The 20,389-nt window shown below is 37.0% G+C and overlaps 2 protein-coding genes across 5 annotated transcripts; one reads left to right on the top strand and one right to left on the bottom strand.

The window, feature by feature from the left end:
• Positions 1-11,248: 11,248 nt before the first annotated feature.
• LOC125214488 (ribulose bisphosphate carboxylase small subunit, chloroplastic-like) lies at positions 11,249-12,678 on the bottom strand. Its single transcript, XM_048115537.1, has 3 exons — positions 12,469-12,678; positions 12,063-12,203; positions 11,249-11,681 (listed from the first exon to the last, which is right to left on the bottom strand). The coding sequence occupies exons 1-3, from the start codon at positions 12,640-12,642 to the stop codon at positions 11,451-11,453; spliced, it is 546 nt and encodes a 181-aa protein (XP_047971494.1). The 5' UTR covers positions 12,643-12,678; the 3' UTR covers positions 11,249-11,450.
• A 3,301-nt stretch (positions 12,679-15,979) lies between these two features.
• On the top strand, positions 15,980-20,166 carry LOC125213188 (NADH dehydrogenase [ubiquinone] 1 beta subcomplex subunit 10-B-like). 4 transcript variants are annotated; one of them, XR_007174884.1, is made up of 4 exons: positions 15,982-16,418; positions 16,508-16,554; positions 17,398-17,454; positions 19,741-20,166. XR_007174884.1 is itself a non-coding variant. In XM_048113585.1 (3 exons), the coding sequence occupies exons 1-2, from the start codon at positions 16,130-16,132 to the stop codon at positions 16,534-16,536; spliced, it is 318 nt and encodes a 105-aa protein (XP_047969542.1). In that variant the 5' UTR covers positions 15,980-16,129; the 3' UTR covers positions 16,537-16,554; positions 19,642-20,166. The 4 variants fall into 4 exon arrangements, 2 of the variants coding, with proteins under 2 accessions (XP_047969542.1, XP_047969540.1); XR_007174883.1 differs by having other exon boundaries at positions 19,642-20,166; XM_048113585.1 differs by lacking the exon at positions 17,398-17,454 and having other exon boundaries at positions 15,980-16,418; positions 19,642-20,166.
• The last annotated feature ends 223 nt before the right edge of the window (positions 20,167-20,389 follow it).

Below are 20,389 nucleotides of genomic sequence, written 5' to 3'. Positions count from 1 at the left end.
TAGGTGAGGTAATTTTTGGCTAAAGTGACTTTAATCCCCAAGATATGACATATTCAACTTCACCAACTTTCTTCCCCAATCTTAGCTAGTACTAGGCTTTGCCTAGACTCTTCCCATCTACCAACATTCCACTTATGTTCAATACCTCTTTTTCAACATTCAAGGCACCCCTTTTTCACCAAATGTCAATTGCTCACCATTTTTCGCTTTCATTTTTTTGTCTTTTCTTTTCTTTTTCCCCCCCTTTTTTTTTCTTTTTCTCCATGCTTTGCATGATATTATCACTATTTTTTTTTCTTTTTCTTTTTCTTTTCTAACTCAACAAACTTGTTTTTCATTTGCCAACACCACTTCCACATTTCTCTTTGATTTTTCAAAAGTACCACATGGCAATTCCAACCCCTCGGTTTGTCAAAGAAAAGGTTTATAGGCTCAAAGTGGGCTAACAAGGATTATTAACATAGCGGGTGAAACTAGGATTTGGCTAATAAAAATGGCCTAACATCCTCCCTTATCTCTATAGCCACTATGTAGACTCAAGGAGATCGCGAGCAAGTTCTAGAAACATATGACATGCTTGAGATAAAACACACATTTAGTGATAGTATAGGCTTAATTCTCACAAGGTCATTTTGGCAAAAGACAAGGCACCATGCGATTCACTTTAGGCAATTTGAAATGAAAATTACATGTTACTTAGCCATATCAACAAGATTTTCAAAAATTTTTGCACAAAATCATCATTGGCAACTCCTCCAACAAATCCTCACACTCGTTCGAACATCACTTTCTCTCACCCTACTATCATTCTACCCAAGGGAGATTATTAACACACTAAGAAAACAAGAAAAACATTCCTAAAAATAAGTTTGGGGGGTGTCTAGTGGATTTCCTTTTACTTTTCTCTCTCTCGTTGATTTGATTTGATGATACCCGGCATGTACCCCTATTCTTTTAACTATATTTGATGATGATATTTGGGCATGTAACCTAACTTATGATTTTCTTTGTTTGTGGATTTTGTGGAATATTTTCCTTGTTCCATTTGTGTTGTTTTTGTGTTTATGTTTCTTTTTAGGAATGTTTTTCTTGTTTTCTTAGTGTGTTTAATAATCTTCCTTGGGTAGAATGACAGTAGGGTGAGAGAAAGTGATGTTTGAACGAGTGTGAGGATTTGTTGGAGGAGTTGCCAATGATTATTTTGTGCAAAAATTTTTGAAAATCTTGTTGATATGGCTAAGTAACATGTAATTTTCATTTCAAATTGCCTAAAGTGAATCGCATGGTGCCTTGTCTTTTGCCAAAATGACCTTGTGAGAATTAAGCCTATACTATCACTAAATGTGTGTTTTATCTCAAGCATGTCATATGTTTCTAGAACTTGCTCGCGATCTCCTTGAGTCTACATAGTGGCTATAGAGATAAGGGAGGATGTTAGGCCATTTTTATTAGCCAAATCCTATTTCACCCGCTATGTTAATAATCCTTGTTAGCCCACTTTGAGCCTATAAACCTTTTCTTTGACAAACCGAGGGGTTGGAATTGTCATGTGGTACTTTTGAAAAATCAAAGAGAAATGTGAAAGTGGTGTTGGCAAATGAAAAACAAGTTTGTTGAGTTAGAAAAGAAAAAGAAAAAGAAAAAAAAATAGTGATAATACCATGCAAAGCATGGAGAAAAAGAAAAAAAAAGGGGGGGAAAAAGAAAAGAAAAGACAAAAAAATGAAAGCGAAAAATGGTGAGCAATTGACATTTGGTGAAAAAGGGGTGCCTTGAATGTTGAAAAAGAGGTATTGAACATAAGTGGAATGTTGGTAGATGGGAAGAGTCTAGGCAAAGCCTAGTACTAGCTAAGATTGGGGAAGAAAGTTGGTGAAGTTGAATATGTCATATCTTGGGGATTAAAGTCACTTTAGCCAAAAATTACCTCACCTATCCAAAGAGCCTACATTACAACCTATAGAAAAGACCTTTCGGACCTTAGATCTTTAATCACACCGTAGTAGAGGAGAGTGTAGATTTCGAGCAAGCATATGGTAAACTATGCATGATTTGATGATTTGAGAGTTATGTCATGAGCCTATACACCTTGAGAGTGAGTGAAATTTCTAAAATGCACATTGCATTTTCTCCTTGTGAGGGCGAATTGGCAAGGTTGAGTACATGATAGTAGCTTGAAGCAATACTTTATAATGTTATACTTGTCTACGAGGCCATTGATACTTGTTGATTACTTTATTTCTACTGAGGCAATGATGACACTCCAACATCCTTACATGAGTTTGTCTTCTTATTTTCTTCTTCTTGTTTAGGGACAAACAAGTGTTTAAGTTTGGGGGAGTTGACAAACTCATAGTTTAGGCTTGTTTTATGGGTGATTAGAGAGTGCTTTTGATGGTTTAAGGTGTTTATAATAGGTTTTCACTCATATAGTCATCAATTAGATGAAGTAATGAGTTTGTCGGAGTTTTGAAGTAAAAACAGGTCAAAACGGAGCAAAATGGAGCAAATGGCTGATTCCAGAGAAGAAACCCGACCGGGTGTTTTCCATTCTCGGAAAACCCGGTCGGGTGTTTCGTGCAACTAGCGGGTTCCAGAGAGAAAACCCGGTCGGGTGTTTTGCCACCTGCAAATCACCCGGTCGGGTGTTTTTGACAGCTTCAAATATAAAAGGGGTTCTCACTCATTTTCGAACCCTAACTTCCCCCACTGCAAATTGAGAGAAAAATCGAGAGATTCAAGAAGATTGAAGGCAAGGAGGCTTCCATCTTCAAGTGATTGAAGAAGAAAGATCCTCCCCAACATCAAGTCTACCTTAGGGAGTTCTATTATCTTTTCTTACTATGTTTTCCTTTGATGTTTTTGTATTTTCCTTTGTCCTAGTTTCTATTATGAGTAGCTAAGTTCTTATTAGGGATATTGGTGAAGTTTGTATGGAATCCATGGGTTAAACCTCGAATTATGCTTATCTATATCTTTTGTGGTGGTTTTGTTGGTTATTGTGTTTGTTTCATTGTCTAATTGATTAGCTACCAATTGGATATGTTTTGTTCTAATTATTGCCATTGAGAGATGCTTGATTAGATTGATAAATAACCAACAACTCCGTGCGTTGTATGTGCTCGAGAGAGGCATAGCTAGAGAGAGGGCTTGGGTCCGTAGGTTTTAGGAGTCGGTTTCGAAGTGTAGGGAGGAGACTCCGACATTAGAGGCCGATCAACGCGTTAGGTGCACCCGAGAGGGGGTCTAGCCAATTAACCCGACCTTCCTAGCCACACATAAGACCATTTAGATGAGCATGATCCCTAGGTGAACACCCGTGATCCATACCAACGGATCCATATCCCTACCTTCCCAATTTGAGTGAAAACTACCCTTATTTGCTTTATTTTCCTAATTTGCTATTTGTTTACTTGTTCTTTGATCTTAGTTAAGAAAAAAACCCAAAAACCCCTTCTATTAGTCTAGATAGTGTTCAAAGTTGCATCGTAGTACTCAAGCCGGCATTTAGTCTTCGAGGATCGATAATTTCAACTTGCCACGTGCTACATACCCCATACACTTGTGGGTGACATATTTATTGCAAATTTAGCATGAGTCACTTTCATCAGCACCTTTCCCTCCTTGCTAATTATCATCTGACCATTCTCAGAAACAATCCTGCAGCCTTTACTTTCAAGAGATCCCAGAGATACCAAGTTTCTTTTAACTTCAGGAATGTACCTGACAGAGTTCAAAACCACACTTCGGCCATTATCAACCCTCAACTTGATGGATCCTATGCCCTTCACCTCACAAGTCTGATTGTTTCCCAAGATCACAGAACCAGTGACCTCCTTCAAATCATCAAACCAATCCAGATTAGGGCTCATGTGAAAACTGCATCCGGAGTCCATGATCCAAGAACTTGTTTCCTCAATCTCCATAACATTCAAGGCTACTGGAGTCTCAACTTCTTCAACTCCCTGAGTGGAATTCACAGCCTTTCCCCCATTCTCCTCTTGTTTTCTCTTCCACGCATAGCAATCTTTCTTTAAATGCCCCGGCTTCTTGCACCAATGGCAAGAGCGAGTTTCTTTTTGATCACTCTGTACACCCTTGGAAGCATCATTGAATTTCTTGAATGGTTTCTTTCCTTTGAACTTTTTCACATTCAAACTTTTAGAGATCGGAACTCCAACTTTCACCTCCCCTTTCTGCAATTCCTTCGATCTCAAGGCCGACTGCACCTCTTGGAGAGTGATAGTCTTTTCACGACCATACAAGATAGCATCACGAAGTTGGTCATAGCTAGCTGGAAGCGCATTCAACAATAGTATCGCTTTATCTTCATCACCGATTGACACATCGATGTTTTCAAGATCATCGACGGTCTTGTTGAAATCCTCCAATTGCTCCAAAACCCCTTTTCCCTCCAAGAATTTGTACGAGTATAAACGTTGCTTCATAAGCAACCTATTTGCTAGCGATTTTGTAAGGTATAAATCTTCTAATTTCGCTAGAATACCTGAGGCTGTTGTTTCTCTCGCGATTTCACGCAAGACTTTATCACCGAGGCAGAGGATGATGGTGCTGAAAGCCTTTGCCTCAATTTCCTCGCGCTTCTTGATAGCCTTCTCATCAACGGCCCCTTCTTCCTTATCCTCCTTTTCTTCTTTCGTCAGAGCCGAGGATAGACCTTGCTGAGTGAGCATAGCGCGAATCTTCATCTTCCATAGGGCAAAATCGTTCTTGCCCGTGAATTTTTCAGCTTCGAGTCTCGCAGCCATCGTCGTCGTAGATTCGTTCCCTTCAAGATCAAAACACCGAAAGCACGATCTCCAGAATTCCCACAGACGGCGCCAATTGTTAGAACACATGAGAGATTGAAGATCGATTTGAGAAAACGGGAAAAACCTCTTATTGATTTCTCGAGAATTTTGGGGATTACAATTTGAGCTGTCAAACTACTTCGTTGACTCTGAAACAGACTTTTTACAAAAGCTTAAAAGCAACGGCCAGAAAATAGAAACTTAATCCTACAGCTCAGATTAAAGGTATTTAATCAAACCCAATCTGACGGCTGCTGTACAATCCTCATAAGATGAGCTGCCTTTAGCTCTAATGCAGTTGGTCCATCAATATCTACAGATTTGAACTCTGAACTCATCATATTCTCTCTGGTACTAAAATAAACAAATAGAGTACATGAAAAAGTTATCAAAAGCTTTGGCCTTCATGACCTCTTCTCGATCTTTCTTTGTGTTTCACGAGCATGGATATGGTATGAGTTTGTTCACATGTGACTAGAACCTTCACTGCACGCCTTTCCCTCACAAATGCGGGATGCACTTTGTTTTAGATAATCCATCTTCTGTTCAATGCTGAACTTCTTACGGATAGGAACCTACTTACAAGCAAATTCAGATGTCTCAGAAAGGTGCTTCAAAGGTAAACATTGTTGCACCATCATCTGAAACATAGCACGACACTTTGTTGATTGGATAATAAGTATTCATGCAATTAAATATTTAAGGATCAAGTGTTTTCTTATGATTGCATCAATGATCATATAATAAAATGTCCTAGTATTTGTTTTTTATAAGCCTGTCAAATTGGATACCCGCGGATATCCGATCCAAAAATTTCGGGTATCTGATTCTAAATTTCCCAAAAACTGATACCTGATACGCGATCCGAAACTGATTTTGAGTATCCAAATACCCGACTCGGGTTTCCAATCCCGATTTTGGATTAAAAAAAAATTAACTACAAACTTGAAGTAGTTCGAATTTAAGAGAAAAAAATGACACTAAAGAACATGTATAGAAACAAATGTCACTAAAGTATAAAAAATGACACTAAACACAAAATGAACATTTCTTCCTCAAACAAAAGTAACTGAACAATATTAATCCATAAAGATAATTATCTTTCTTGTGAATTTGAAATTAAACCATTGCCAAACATATCATGTATCACCTCACATTAAATAAAATTAATAAGTTCTATAGATAAATATTAACACTAATAATTATAAGAAGTCCATCGAAAATTCGAAATATATCCCAGATTTGAGATTTTTATTATGTTGCCAAGTATTAACACAGACATACACAATAAAGTCTCCAAGTATTAATATCAGTGGACTTGGTTTTATAATAGGCAAAGTATTAACATATACATAATTTATTAAATTAAAAAAAAAAGTAAAAAAAATCGGGTAATTCAGGTATACCCCATCGGATATCGGGTAACCCGATATCCGACAATCCAAAAATCTCACTGCCCGATCCCAATCCGAAACCCAAAAAATTGGGTATCGGGTATCCATGTTACCCGACTTTTTCTGGTTTTGGATATCGGGTATTGATTAGGTTAACTAACCAATTTTGACAGGCCTACTAGTGACTATGATTAGAGCATCCATAACGCACTGGCCCGGGCCGCAACTCGCGAGTCCCGGCCCGAACGCAGCGTTAAACGGGGAAGCGTCACGGCCTGGACCGGTCCTGGTGACGCAATTGCGTCCCTGGGCCGCTCCCGGGGTCCGGCCTGGCTCGGCGTTACACGGCGTGGGACGTGCCGCAATACGGCCCGGCCGGCGTTGGAGGTGAGCTATTTCCGTCCCGGGCCCCAATTTCTGGAGGAAGAAGAGGGAGGGGGAGAGAAAGAAGAGGAGGAAGAGGGCGATGGAGCCTCTCAATTTCTGATTTTTTTTTGCATTTGGAATAGGAAGAAGAGGATGGGGAGAGGAAGAAGAGGGTTGAAGAGGAAGAAGAAGGGGCGACTGAGTCTCAATTTCTGATTTTCTTTGCATTTTGAAGAAGAAGAAGAGGGGAGAGAGGAAGATGAATAATAGTAAAAAAAAAATTTTTTGTTGTTCTAATTTTTTGTTTATTAATTTTGAATTAAAAATAAATTTTCCGGTTTTAATTGTTCAACGTATTCTATTTTACGAGTAAAATAGGTTGTAAATGTGCATAGTGCAAAATAATAGTTGTGGCACGAGTTTTGGCCTGCGGGGTTAATGGAGTTGTGGCATGGGACTCAAATCTAGGGGAATGATGACGTGGAGGGGACTTGCGGCCCGGATTTGGAATGGGGTTATGGATGCTCTTAGGTTAACTGAACATTGCTTTGATTTTGGATCATGCCTCTTTCTTGGTTGGCTATGGCAAATTTTGATTCTTTCGTACTTTGAAAGAACATAGTGAAGTGGAGCTTTCCCATGAAGTGACATTTGAATGTGAACTGAATTTCTCTGCTGAATGTGAAGATCTTTTCGTGAATATGTTGGTTTGCATGAGTAGTTGTGGTGGAAGAGCTACGGAGTAAGGGCTTAGATGCATATGCTTATACTTTGCAACGTATTCATGCTGCAAATCAGCTCCAAGAGATTTACAGGGATTTGGGAAATGGCAAGGAGGCGGCCAATGAAAGGGATCGTGTATCTGTTGCTGGAAGAAGAAATAATGCAGCGGAAATGTATGTTGCACATACTTTTATGGGATGGAGGGAGTATGAAATAGGAAGGATTTTCCTAAATGAAGCCCTTTCAACTCGTCGTAATCCTGAAGTTACCACCATTAAGGTATGAAAATTGCTTTAATATTTTGTGGGGGAAACAACTATATGGACGAGAGTTCATGGGACATATGATTTAGTTGTGATAGAATTTAATTTCATTGTTGAGATTCATACTCCATTAAGGGGATGTATAAATTTTTTTAGTTTTTGGATTATGATTAAATGTATGAAGCATATTCAGACTATGAAAGCATGATGAATATGGCGAAGGATATTGTGACTCGTTTTGCGTTTGCAGTTAATGACACTTATCATTAACTATCAAGTAAACAAGCATACAATGTTGGTTATACTCCTTCCGTACCTAAGGAAAATAGTTCATTTTTTCAATTTGATACATGCAAAAAATTAGTCATTACCCCACAACATATTACCTTCAGTATATCGATTTATTTACCCATTCACCATATGGACAACCACTTTCTCCGCTTATAGGTACACCAACCACTTTTATTGAAACTAAGTGTCATGTTTATATTTTGGGGAATGAGGGAGTATCTTTTTATCGTGTCCGTATTTCTCTTCGTAATAAGATCATTCTTGAATTTGGACACAAGTTTTTGAGATATCCTAGGAAAGGCTTTGGAGAAGGGAGACGATGCACAATCTTGTGAAAGAAGCAACAGACATCGATTTCGCCAAGTTTGGTGTTGACCACCCCACTTCCATGTTAGGTTTGGTATACTGACATGTGAATTGATTAATCGCATAATCGATCAAATAGATCCGTATCTGATTTATTTGTTTTGTACAAGTCTTCCGCTGTGCAAGGGACATCAAAACCCCAGTATGAAGTTGCTCTGCAAACGCTCAACGCTGGTGTTGATAATAGAAGCAAAAGTTCAATAGAAGCATGTCCATCTGTTGGTCATGTGCTCAATGAGGTTAATCATTATTAACTATTGTAAGAGGTTCCCTATATTAAATTGAGCACAAAATCTTCTTTGTTTTGCAAGTATTTGAGTTGGTAGTAGAACCAAGCTTATTGAAATCGACTTTTGTGCTTGATTACCCCCTCAAAGTATCACCATTGGCCAAACCACATAGATGCTTAAGCATGACCCACATATTTATTTTGCTATTTAAATGGTGTTAAAGATAAATGTTTGCGAATGTTATTGGTTGTACATGGTAAAACATTATCATATTTTGGAGTACTTACTCTTCGTACGACCTTCAGACATGCAGGCTTGACAGCGAGATTTAGACTCTTTGTTTGTGGTGAAGAGCTTGCCAATATGTTTTCAAAACTGGCCGACCCTTTGGATCAGGTGCAATAGTAGGGTTGTCTGAGAATTCTTCAGGCTTTATCTCCATCATTATTTATTATAGTAGTAATTAATTAGAAATATGATTGCAGCAAGGGCAGTGGGAAGAGAAAGTGAGGTGGCATAAGAAAAAGAAAGCCACTATGGTTTCTGATTATGAAAGCAAGAAACGGAAAGGAGATGCATACGATGAGAATCTTGACGACTATTTTTTAAAAGCACTTCAGTATGGGAAGCCTCTGGCTTATGGAATGGTACACTTCTTTTGAATTTTCCCTTTAGTATTGCCAAAATGATGATAGTGAAGTTTTGAGGATAGGGATATCAGTCACAATGTATTCAGATACAACACCAGTGTTGTCTATCATGTCATTAGATAATAGAACTATTGGCGCACCCTTTGCAATATACCTTGTGGAGAAAATTCAAATTCTGGAATTACTAAATATAGTACGTAGTAAGTAAAATGGCAATACTTCAACTGACCTTGTGACCCTTCGAATATCTTCATACCGTTCATTGCGACATGTCAGTGTCAACTTAATGTTGAAGTATTATGATTTGTTTGGCGACCCATGAATTCCAAAGTAGCTAAATCTTCTGATGTACGAGGTTGAGAGAATTCTTCATTGACAACTATTAAAAGCAACGACACATCAATAGTTGTTGTTCGATTAAGCCTTGTGGACATTAGAAGGCATAAAGTAACTGAATAAATATGATGATTTAACCTTGGGGTTGGGGCAACAACGATGTGTATACCGAATTTCGGTACAGTATACCGAAAATAAGGTACGGTATCGGTATGAAAATTCGTCATACCAAAAATAAGGTATATAGAAGTTCGGTATACCGAATTTTCGGTAAGGTATATGGTATGGTGATTTCGGAAAGGTATACCATACCTAGGCCTGTCAAATTGGGTATCCGCGGATACCTGATCCAAAAATTTCGAGTACCCAATCCCGAATTTCCTAAAAACTAATACACGATACTCGATCTGAATTTGATTTCGGATATCCAGTACCGAAAAATCGAGTGTCCAGTCACGATTTTGATTTTATTTTTTTTAGAATATTAACTACAAACTTTTAGAAATACAAACTTGTAGTTCGAATTTAATACAACTCGAAGTAGTATTCAAGAAAAAAATAATACAAACTTTTTAGAAATACAAAATTCTTGAAGTAGTTCGAATTTAAAAGAAAATAACTTAATACTCCCCCCGTCCTACAAAAAATGCCACATTTCCTTTTTTGAAAAAAGTTCTCTCTCGCATGAATATAAAAATTATATTTTCTCTTTCCATTTAACACACAAAACAAAACTTCCTAAAATCTCGTGTCATCCCACAAGTGTAACATCTTTTGTGGGACGGAGGGAGTATAAAATTCATAAGTTATAACATATTAAAATAAATTTAAATAGAGCAATCTGTTTACTCAAAAATCAAAATTGACCAGAATTTATATAGTACTACTATTTTTAACCGAGCAATGCACCATTGCCACTTTGATATAATGAGCATTGCCACCATTGACTAAAAGAAAATCACAGATTCACATCTTATAGTAATAAAAATTTTGAACAATTTAATTTTCAGCACTTTGATCATTAAAATCTATAATATTTATCACTTTGTTGAATAAATATAGTGTTGTTGAATAATTTTTAGCACTTTGATCATAAAAAGATGATAAAGAAATTATATATAATTGCTAAAAATTTTAAAAAAAATCAAGATAAATATATAATTTGGGTATACTCGATCGGGTATCGGGTTACCGTTACCCCATGCCCGATAATCCAAAAATCTCACTACCCGATTCCGACCCGAAACCTGAAAATTCAGACTTCAGATATCCAATTACCCCATTTTTCGGGTTCGGAAATCGGCCAATACCCGATATCCATTTTGACAGGCCTAGTTTTTACTTGAAAATGTTGAACTGTTGAGATTTAAATGGTAATTGGTAGCACTGTCATTTACCATTACAGGTTGAAGTTTGCACTGTTTTATTTTTTACTTTTTTAATGTTGTACACAGAGTTATCAAAGTTTTCAAATCTGCCCAAATTTTATGGCAACCTAAACTTTGAAATTGCTAGTTACTCAATATTGTCTTAAGAAAACAAAATTAATTAATGTCTAATACCTGCTAATGCCGCTAATGGTAACAAAATTCAGCGTCCAATCTAACAGTATAAGTAACCTAAGGTTGAATCGATTTTCATTCAAAAATCAATCGAATATTTGTTTCGACACCCATCAAACCAGATATGCACTAGTAAATTAATCAAATGTGTACGAGAATAATGAGCAAATTAAACCATATCCGAATTCATACACTCCATATACTAATCATCAAAAAAAAAAAAAAACGTCATGAAGCATGTGCGCGAACGAACAAATTAAAAATAGATATGCAATATATTTTATTATAACAAAAAAATGGATCAATGATAGTTCAGGATATGATATTTATGCTCATACATTCTATCGGGATCCGATATGAGAAGAGGGAGGAAATTCACAAAATAAGTTTTGGTACAAAATGAAATTGAAAAAAAGCATAGCATCCATGAAATTGATGGAGAGAGCAGAAAGCAATGCTTAGTAGCCTGGGGGCCTGTGGGCGATGAAACTGACGATCTGCACCTGACGGTTGTTGTCGAATCCGATGATTCTGATGAAGGCCTCGGGGTGGAGGGTGGCGGCCTCGTCGAGCTCCTTGAGAACCTGGACTGGGTCAGTGCACCCGAACATGGGCAGCTTCCACATTGTCCAGTACCTTCCGTCATAGTATCCTGGGGACCTGTTGTTCTCACGGTGCGGGAACGCATTCTACATTGTAATAATTCATACAATTAGGATATGTTCGATTTGAAATATTATATATATGTCATGATTGAATATATATTATTTTTATTTATGAGATTAAATATTACAACTTAATACTAGATGTATAATCATATGATAATGCATCATAGACAACCCTCTCCAACTAAAATAATCTAAATTATAACATAATCCTAGATGGATCATTAGATGATGTCATGATGAGTCCTAGCCAACTCTCTCCAACTAAGATAATCTAACATTTAATTATAGATGCATAATCGTATGATAAAAAGTCACAGCAATCGAACGACACCTTAGTGATAGAACTATATATTTTTACTAATATAAAAAAAATGATTTAAACTTAAAAGGAATTAAAAGTACCTTTGGGTCCAACTCGAATTCGAGGCAAGGAATGAGGCCAGTGCGGATAAGGAAGTCGACTTGCTTCAAGAGTTGCTCCCTTGTTAGTGGGGGCAAGTACGACAATGTCTCGAACTTCTTCAATCCCTCGGTGGGCCACACCTATACACACACACACACACATTTATATGTATAATAATTAATTGTCACAGGTTGACTCGGCTTAGATTTTAAGAAATGTAAAAAAAAGTAAGTGGATTGTGGGTCCTATTTTTACGTACTAATCTTTTAGTAATAAAATGTGAATGAAATTAGCCAGTGGAACGTAAAGCCCATTAACAAAAGTAGTACTACTAAAAGTGTAATAAGTATTTGCGAACGGATCGAAAAGTAAACTAATGAGAATTAATGACAGACAGAATGTGACCTTCATGCATGAGACTCTGCCGCCGTTGTTGGCGATGGTGGTGATGTCGGCGGTCTTGCGGGTGGTGGGGAAGGTGGAGACGGACTTGAGACCGGTGAAAGGAGCCACCATGCTCGCTTGAGCAGGGGCGGAGCGGGCGGCGACAGCGGCGGTGGAGAGCATTGAGGAAGCCATTCTTCTCCTGTCTCAGTTATTTCTCAACTTGTTGGTACTATCCTTGGCTGCCCCCACCCTTTATAACGACCATGCACCCGCTTCCTTCTCATTGGTGAGAGCGGATTTTCATCGGAGGGCTGCGGGATGATCTTGGCGGATCTGGGCCGTTGGATGTGCCATTTCGATTTAGCAGCCACATATGGATGGATTAGTGCCTTATCGCTTGGCACCGTGACCATAGCGCCACGTGGCGGTTATCTTATCTGGTATGGGCGTTTGAGGTTGAGACTGCAAATGCAGCACAGCCCTTCATTTATCAAGATCACTCTGTTTTATGAGATATTTTCTTTATTTGAAATTCAGGAAAATTACGTTTATGAAAATTGATGGGATGGAATTTTGAGGAAGTTTGGCTGTTTCTTAGGATAAGATGCTCCATGCCTCTTGTTTTGAATTTTTCTTTTTAAAAGGATTATATTATGTTCATAAAATGGTATTATATGCTAGTCGTGAAATTTTTCTGGATTATACATGAATCGATACTGTTTTGACATCCTAGTTTTTTAAAAAGATGTCGAATAATATGTGCATCGTATCTCTCGAGTTTGAAGAATGATCCACTATGGAAAATTGATACCAATTTTAAAGTTTGTTATTTTTAGCACCACTTTCAATGTTTATGGAAAATGCTTAGAATTTGGTTTGGTCATTTAGACTTTTGTGTGTTTGGATGTGAAGAATTGAAGATGTCCTCGATTTAATTGTAAGGAAATTATAGTTAGTATAAGATTCAAAATGATGTAAAACTCAAACATCCCACTAGGCTTTTTATTTCTTACTAGTGTATGAGAAATTTATGGTCGAATTTCAAGTCCAGCCTAGTACTTCTATTTGAGAAATAAGTCTATCATAAAAAGTTATAGAAAACAATTTGTTGTTCAGTCCTTAGTGGATCTGGGATCCTAAAACAGAGAGAAAGTTAACAGAGGGGACAATGTCGACAGCTATCGGAGGGGACAACCATGAAAAATTCACATCCGGATCAATGGTAGTGGGTCGCCGGGGAGGGGATGTCGCTCCCTCCTGCCCCCGGATCCGTCACTGGTTCCAATTGATTTTTTTTTTTTTTGTTATTAATACAGAACTAATAAGGTTGATTGCAAACTTTTTAGCTGGACTTGAAAATAGTATCCATGAAAATGAATACATTTTTGTCGGCTAATAATTAAGTGTGACTGATTTAAAATGCGACGCTACATAAAACAGTGATTGTTTTTTAAAATAAATTAAATGCCTCCTAAATAGTATCCAAAAAATATAATAAAAAATTAGACGTTTGCAACTTCGGACACTTTTAGCATACCCCACAAATCAAAATAAATCATTATTGGCGTAGCCACTGGTGCCCAAATAAGTCCATAAGCGTGATCTATTTATTTCATGAACCACATATTTTCATTGGAAGATAATTAGTGCAATAAAATGTAGCCAATAGAAATCTATACTATTTACGAACCACGAATTTTGTTGGAAATACATTATTTATTACTCCAATTTTCAAGCTGGCATCATAGTAATATCTTTTATGTTGAACGCATTGCACATAATAATTGCGTAATAATTGTAAAGAATGTGAGATTTGATAGGCTTGGATTAAAATCCTTAAAACGTAGTAATAGAGAACTAGAGAGAGAATGATTACAAATGATGAGTTTAAAAGTGAAATTTCCATTGAATATTCACTCGTTTCAAAAAGTATTTAATGTAGTAGTATTACACTTTTTTTTTCAACTAATAAAGTTTCTATTATCTATTGTTCAACATTATATCTGACCAACTGTCAATCCTATTTCTTTTACATTCTTCACAATCTATCCTTATTTTAGTATTTTTTCAGTGGTATGATTTGTGGCCGTCTAGAATACGACCATAATTGAAATGCATACATCTAAAAATAGGAAATGCCCTACCTTTAAAATAATGCTTTACATCCGAGAGGACCTATAATTGGAGATATCATTATTTCTGATACAAAAATTCTTCTAAAAATAGAAAATGCCCAACTTGTGAGTGCAATTTGAACTACTTTCTCTATCTCATTAACTACGAAACATTGTTTTTTATTTTTTATGTAAGATTTTATATAGTGTCATTTTATAAGTTAAATTGAGAGAATAAAATAAGAGAAATAAAAAAGTAAATATGATGTTGTTGCTATATTAGGAGACGTATCACTTTTAGGGCTCGTTCGGTTGTAGCCAATTGGTTTTGTATGAATTAAATTCGGCCAGAAATAAATGTTGGTGGTCCCACCAACCCACATGTATTTGCCGCTGTTTGGTGATACCAAAATGGGACCCCTTTTCACTGAATAAACATGCAATTTTACCAAAATGTCCACGTTGTTTTGGTTAATTTCCCACCGCTACCCTCTAATTTTCTTGTGGCAAATGAGGACGACATTTTTGAATTGCCCTCCGAAACGAATTTCACTTATTCGCGGCTAGAATTTCCTTTAAATACTCAGTTGTCGTTCACTTCCGCTCGTGTTATCATTCCTCCATTGCTACTTCGTCCTTCTTCCGTTCGTTCACTTGCTTCTGCTATCGGATGGTGCCGCCGGCTATTACAATCCCACCATATCTGACTGTATAAAACACGAAAACGAAAAACAAGGATGACATCTATTGCACACTAGGGTTCGTAAAATAGTGAGGAAAACATACGAACTGAGATTTGTTTTAACTTCGGGAATGGGGAACTTCGCCGATCTTCGCTGATCTTCTCTGCCCTAGAGTGAGAAAGAAGATGAAATAAAAGAGGGAGTTTAGATATTATTGTATGAGATGCTGAGTTCGAACCCTCCTGATATCAGTTGTAATTTCCTCCTTTCTATAGGAGTTCTTTTTTTTTTTTTTTTTTTTTTTTTTTTTTTTTTTTTTTTTTTTTTTTTTTTTTTTTTTTTTTTTTTAATGAAACAAATTTGGGGAGTGGCGGGATTCAAATTTTTGGAGGATAAAATGGTAAAATCGCAGCCAATTCTTGCACACTATAGCGGGCCAAATTTCTAATATTGAGCAGGAACCGTGAATTATTTTATCAAAAACTTCAAAGTAACAGTACAGACCTTCGGGCTATATGTGGACCGTGAAGTTTTGGCTAATGAACACCGAATGCCATGAAAAGCCCTTAATTGGCCCTATTATCTGCCAATTAAGGGTCAACGAACATGCTCTTAGTGGACAACTCAAAAAGAAATACGTGTCACTTCTACTTGGCTATGTCAATAGATTTTACTCGGGCTCTCAATTAATATAAACGGATCCTATATTGGGCCATTTAAAAAGTGAATTTATTTAGAAATCGGGCCGCCCATTAATACCCGTTTACGTCGGAAAGCCCAGAAGCCCGCGGCGCTCCGCCGCGTATTCAATCAAACTCTCAACGCCTGATTCAGTTTTCACTCCTCCACAGAAATCGATCCCGATCAACCTTAGCTCAGACGATGGGGCGGAAGAAAGGGGCGACGCTGGTGCACGACGGGCCGCCGGACGACTTCGACCCGGAGAACCCCTACCGGGACCCGGTGGCGATGCTCGAGATGAGGGAGTATCTAGTCAGGGAGAAGTGGATCGACATCGAGAAGGCTAAGATCTTGAGAGAGAAGGTCAAATGGTGCTACCGAGTCGAAGGCATCAACCATCTCCAGAAATGCCGCCACCTCGTGCACCAGTATCTCGAATCCACCCGCGGCATCGGCTGGGGGAAGGACCACCGCCCCCACGCCTTCCACGGTCCGTCGATTTTTTCTTAATTAATCATTGAGATTATTCGTTTAGGATTGTGTTTTATGATTTGATTTTTGATTTTTTGCTTGTTTTAGGTCCCAAGGTGGAGGCGGCTGCGGAGTGAATTGTTGAATAATTTGAGGTAGTTTTTGCTATTTTATGCTGTTGTTGTTGTTTTTCCCTTCAATTTGCGCGATTGAGATGAAATTTCAGTTCTATGATTTCAGCTGGATTAAGTTTTCTGGATTGAGATTAGGATTCTTTCTTCTTATGCCATTGAAAGTTCATATGCTATTTTTTAAGTTTAGCTACTTTACAGAATTACTACTTGATAATTGCTCGTGATGATTACATAGTTCAGTTCTCATGAAAATGCAAAAAACAGGTCGAGAGGAGCCCTTAACTCAAGCTTGAGATTCACTTCAAGTTAAATAATGTTTTGTTTTTACATTGAAATTGTTGTTTCAAGCTCTATTGGAGGTTCTGAACTGTATATGATAGGTTAATTTTGGAAGATTGAGATTTAACAAAAGAAGTCAACCTTAAATGGTTTTTTCCTATAAATTGTGTTGCTGGTTTTTTTTTTCCAGCTGATGTTTGAGAATATGTAATGTGCTACAGCACAAACACCTCTTTGCACAATTGTGGTTGAAAGCTAAGCTGTGCTTGGTTTTGATTTTTGAAAAGAGTGGAGTGTGAGTAAATCAAATATAAAACCCTAGTAAATTTGGCAGAGAAGCTTTATTTGATTATATGATGATGCTTTGTTCTAAATGATTTTAAATGGATTTTGTAAGATGCTCATGTTGTAGAAAAATAAAAGACTGAACACAAAATTTATCCACTCACTGGGGAAGCATGAGAGTTGACCAAGAAAGAGTTTCTTTATTGACATGTAGATGAAAGAAAGCCTGATTATTATATGAAAGCTGGTTTATCAATATGAAATGTATATTTGGCCTTCTTCTGATTTTCTTCCCTGCAGGTAATCATGTTTATCCAGCAAGCTGATGTATGTGAGATCTGTCTGCATGACAATCAGGTGTGCTCGTTGAGTTATTAACATTTTGTCCAGCTAGACTGTTAACAATCAAATGTATGTGTTTTGTTTAATCCAAACATTAAGGCCATGTGGCTAACTTCTTTTCTGATGCAACTTTCTGTATTGTGGAAGTGATGAGAGTTTTTACCAACAATCAATAGCAAATAATGTCATTAAGTTCTTATCTCCTTTTGATTCAGTTACTTTTTATTTTTAATATATGATGATTGCACTTCATTTACATTTGATACTTGCTTAATTAGTTTATAATTTTACTGTAATTTAGACACCAATTATCTTTCTACTCTTTGGAGAACCACATTTAGCTAGTTCTGTAGAATAGAAACTATGAAAAAATGTGATATGATGATGAACGATGTGTGCATAATTAATGAACTAAATTCTACTGGTAATGGTCAGGTATCTTTTATTATCTTCACTTTTTCTAATACTATGTGGCTAGATTAAATTGGTTCCAAACCCCCACTTATGGCTTGGGAAGCCTTAGGAGGTGAAACCAAAATCAGAACCTTTTTATAACTGGTGTAAGTGGAGGTTTCTCTCTCTTTATATTTTCTAAACTTTATTTAATCATATATATACGGCTCCAATGATTTAAAATGTAGTACTTCCATTACTTTAATACCATTTCAGATTTGATAGTAATATATCTAAATTTAATTCAATTACGTTTGCAAAGTTACAGCCTTACAAAATTATAGACATAATTTACTTTTGCAATTTAAAAAATATTTAAAAACACAAGAAAACTGCTGGTTTCTGGGTTTGAAGCACGTGGAAGTGGAACCTAAACCAAACCTTTTTAATGCAGTTTAAAGTTACTATTTTTAACTTTAACATTGAAAAACTCTACCTGTGTGCCTGCCAGGAACCTGTACACATTTTGCTTGCACCGTACCACAATGCTTCAGAACTGCTCGACACAAAAAAAATTGCTCGAATAAGTGAATATATACCTGCTCCAGCTGATATTGAGTAATCTACTCATCTACTTTGTGTAGAATTGCCAATTGTCATAATGCTGTGGAGATACTTGACTGACTGTATGTCACCAGTGAAGCTATCTACTGAGTACTGACCATTTAAACATCATTATTATGTTTCCAACATAACATTAACTGATGTAGTATTACGACTTGGGAACATGTAACGCTCCTTATAGGATAAGATAGCATTTACGGGAATCTATACAAAATTATTCAATAGCTTGATTTCTCGTGTTTAAACCCTAAGGTTGATTTGGATTGAGGGATTTGAAATCAATCCACCCATTTACTTGAATTAGTTCAAAACTGAAAGTGATAGGTTTCATATGAATCCTTGCAATCATCAACAGAATTACTGTAATGATTATAAATTCATCCCCAAATCCCTACATTCCAAAAATAACGTATTGAAAATATATCGATGGTTGAAATATGTCTCCCCATGTGCCATTTCAATTACCAGCGTCTTTGCGTAACTAAAATTCAAGGTTCACATGCATGTTTATATATATATTTCTATGAGAAGTAGGGGGACTTAGATGTACTACATAGGACATGCTTTCATTGAAGTTGCATGTAAATCGTTGTATGGACACATAATCCCTCGTTTACTGAACTTCCAAGTTTTTGTGGTGAAAATTAATGTTATTGTCTCAAGTGGTTCATTTGTAATGTACTCGGTTGTATTTAACTGACAGTTTGAACTCGTCAAAACGCTTGTTATGTACAATCTATATAGATTCATCAACCAAGTACTGGAAGTTAGCCTGTATGTGCTGTATGTGTATGTTCATAAGTATGATTGTGTCACAACCACACTCTGCTAGTATCAGGTAAGCTGCATGAATGCCTCATCATGGTATGATATACTTGTACTCTAGATACTATCTAAGGACTAAGATATCTAACTCGTGAACTTTTTTACTGATAACTGACCTAAGATTTGTGCTTATAGTAAACTTTGTGGACTGTAGATATAAAACATTTGTGACTCTAAACTGGGGTTTGTGCTGGGCACAGAAACCAATTTTGTACAAAGTCCTGGACAATGATTCATTAACAGATAGTCGAGTGCATGCTCCCAAGATAGAGACAACTATTTATATCTGTAATTAGTATATAGCTCCATGTTTGTGTTCTGACCTTCATCTGGTGCGCTGCTATATCATTACTTTTTCAGCATTTTTCTGGTGACTGGAGTTCCCTAGATGGATGCAGTTCAAGTTTGCAGGGGTGTGTGTGCTCGAGCATTTCTTCTTATTTGCTTGTGTGCTTGTAGAAACTGCAGTTTCTGGGAGCTCCCTTCACTCCAATCTGTGGGTAAAGGAAACTGAAGGAGTTGCTTCCACCTCATGCACTGTTTAAACTCAAACCACCTCTTAGTTTGGCCAAATGCATGAGAGGGCAGCTCGATTCACTTCTCAGCCCTCGTTGTTGGACCGAAGGAAGCTCTTCCGATTTCTGGCATGAACTCAAACAAGTAAGATCCTCGTTTTTGGAAGAGAATGTATGTTGTAGACTTGTAGGGATGGGAGAGGCTTGCCTCTTTATATTGTGACTGGGGTTAAAACTTTCTACAACTGTTCTGGTCTCATCCCCAATTTTGATGTTACTTCTTTGATATAAATCCCCATAACTGATTGTTGTTTCCCCTTTCTCGGCAACCAGATTATGTGACCGTATCATGCAGACATCTTTTCTGATAGATTTTATTTTACACACCCATCCTATGTCAGCCACCTGTATCACGTTTTTACTCAACCAAAGAAACGATAACCTAGTATTCAACAAAGAATCATTTTAATAGGTTAACAGAGAACAAAAATTTACTCATTAAAAAAATAACGAAAACTTCGTTGACATTTGCACGATTTTACAAAATATGAAAAATATATTTATTTTTTCTGATTTTTGGGATTAGGGTTCAC

Source organism: Salvia hispanica, chromosome 3 (assembly GCF_023119035.1).
Source record: "Salvia hispanica cultivar TCC Black 2014 chromosome 3, UniMelb_Shisp_WGS_1.0, whole genome shotgun sequence".
In the NCBI taxonomy this organism is placed as follows: Eukaryota; Viridiplantae; Streptophyta; class Magnoliopsida; order Lamiales; family Lamiaceae; genus Salvia; species Salvia hispanica.
This window is presented reverse-complemented; position numbering and strand designations above follow the sequence as displayed.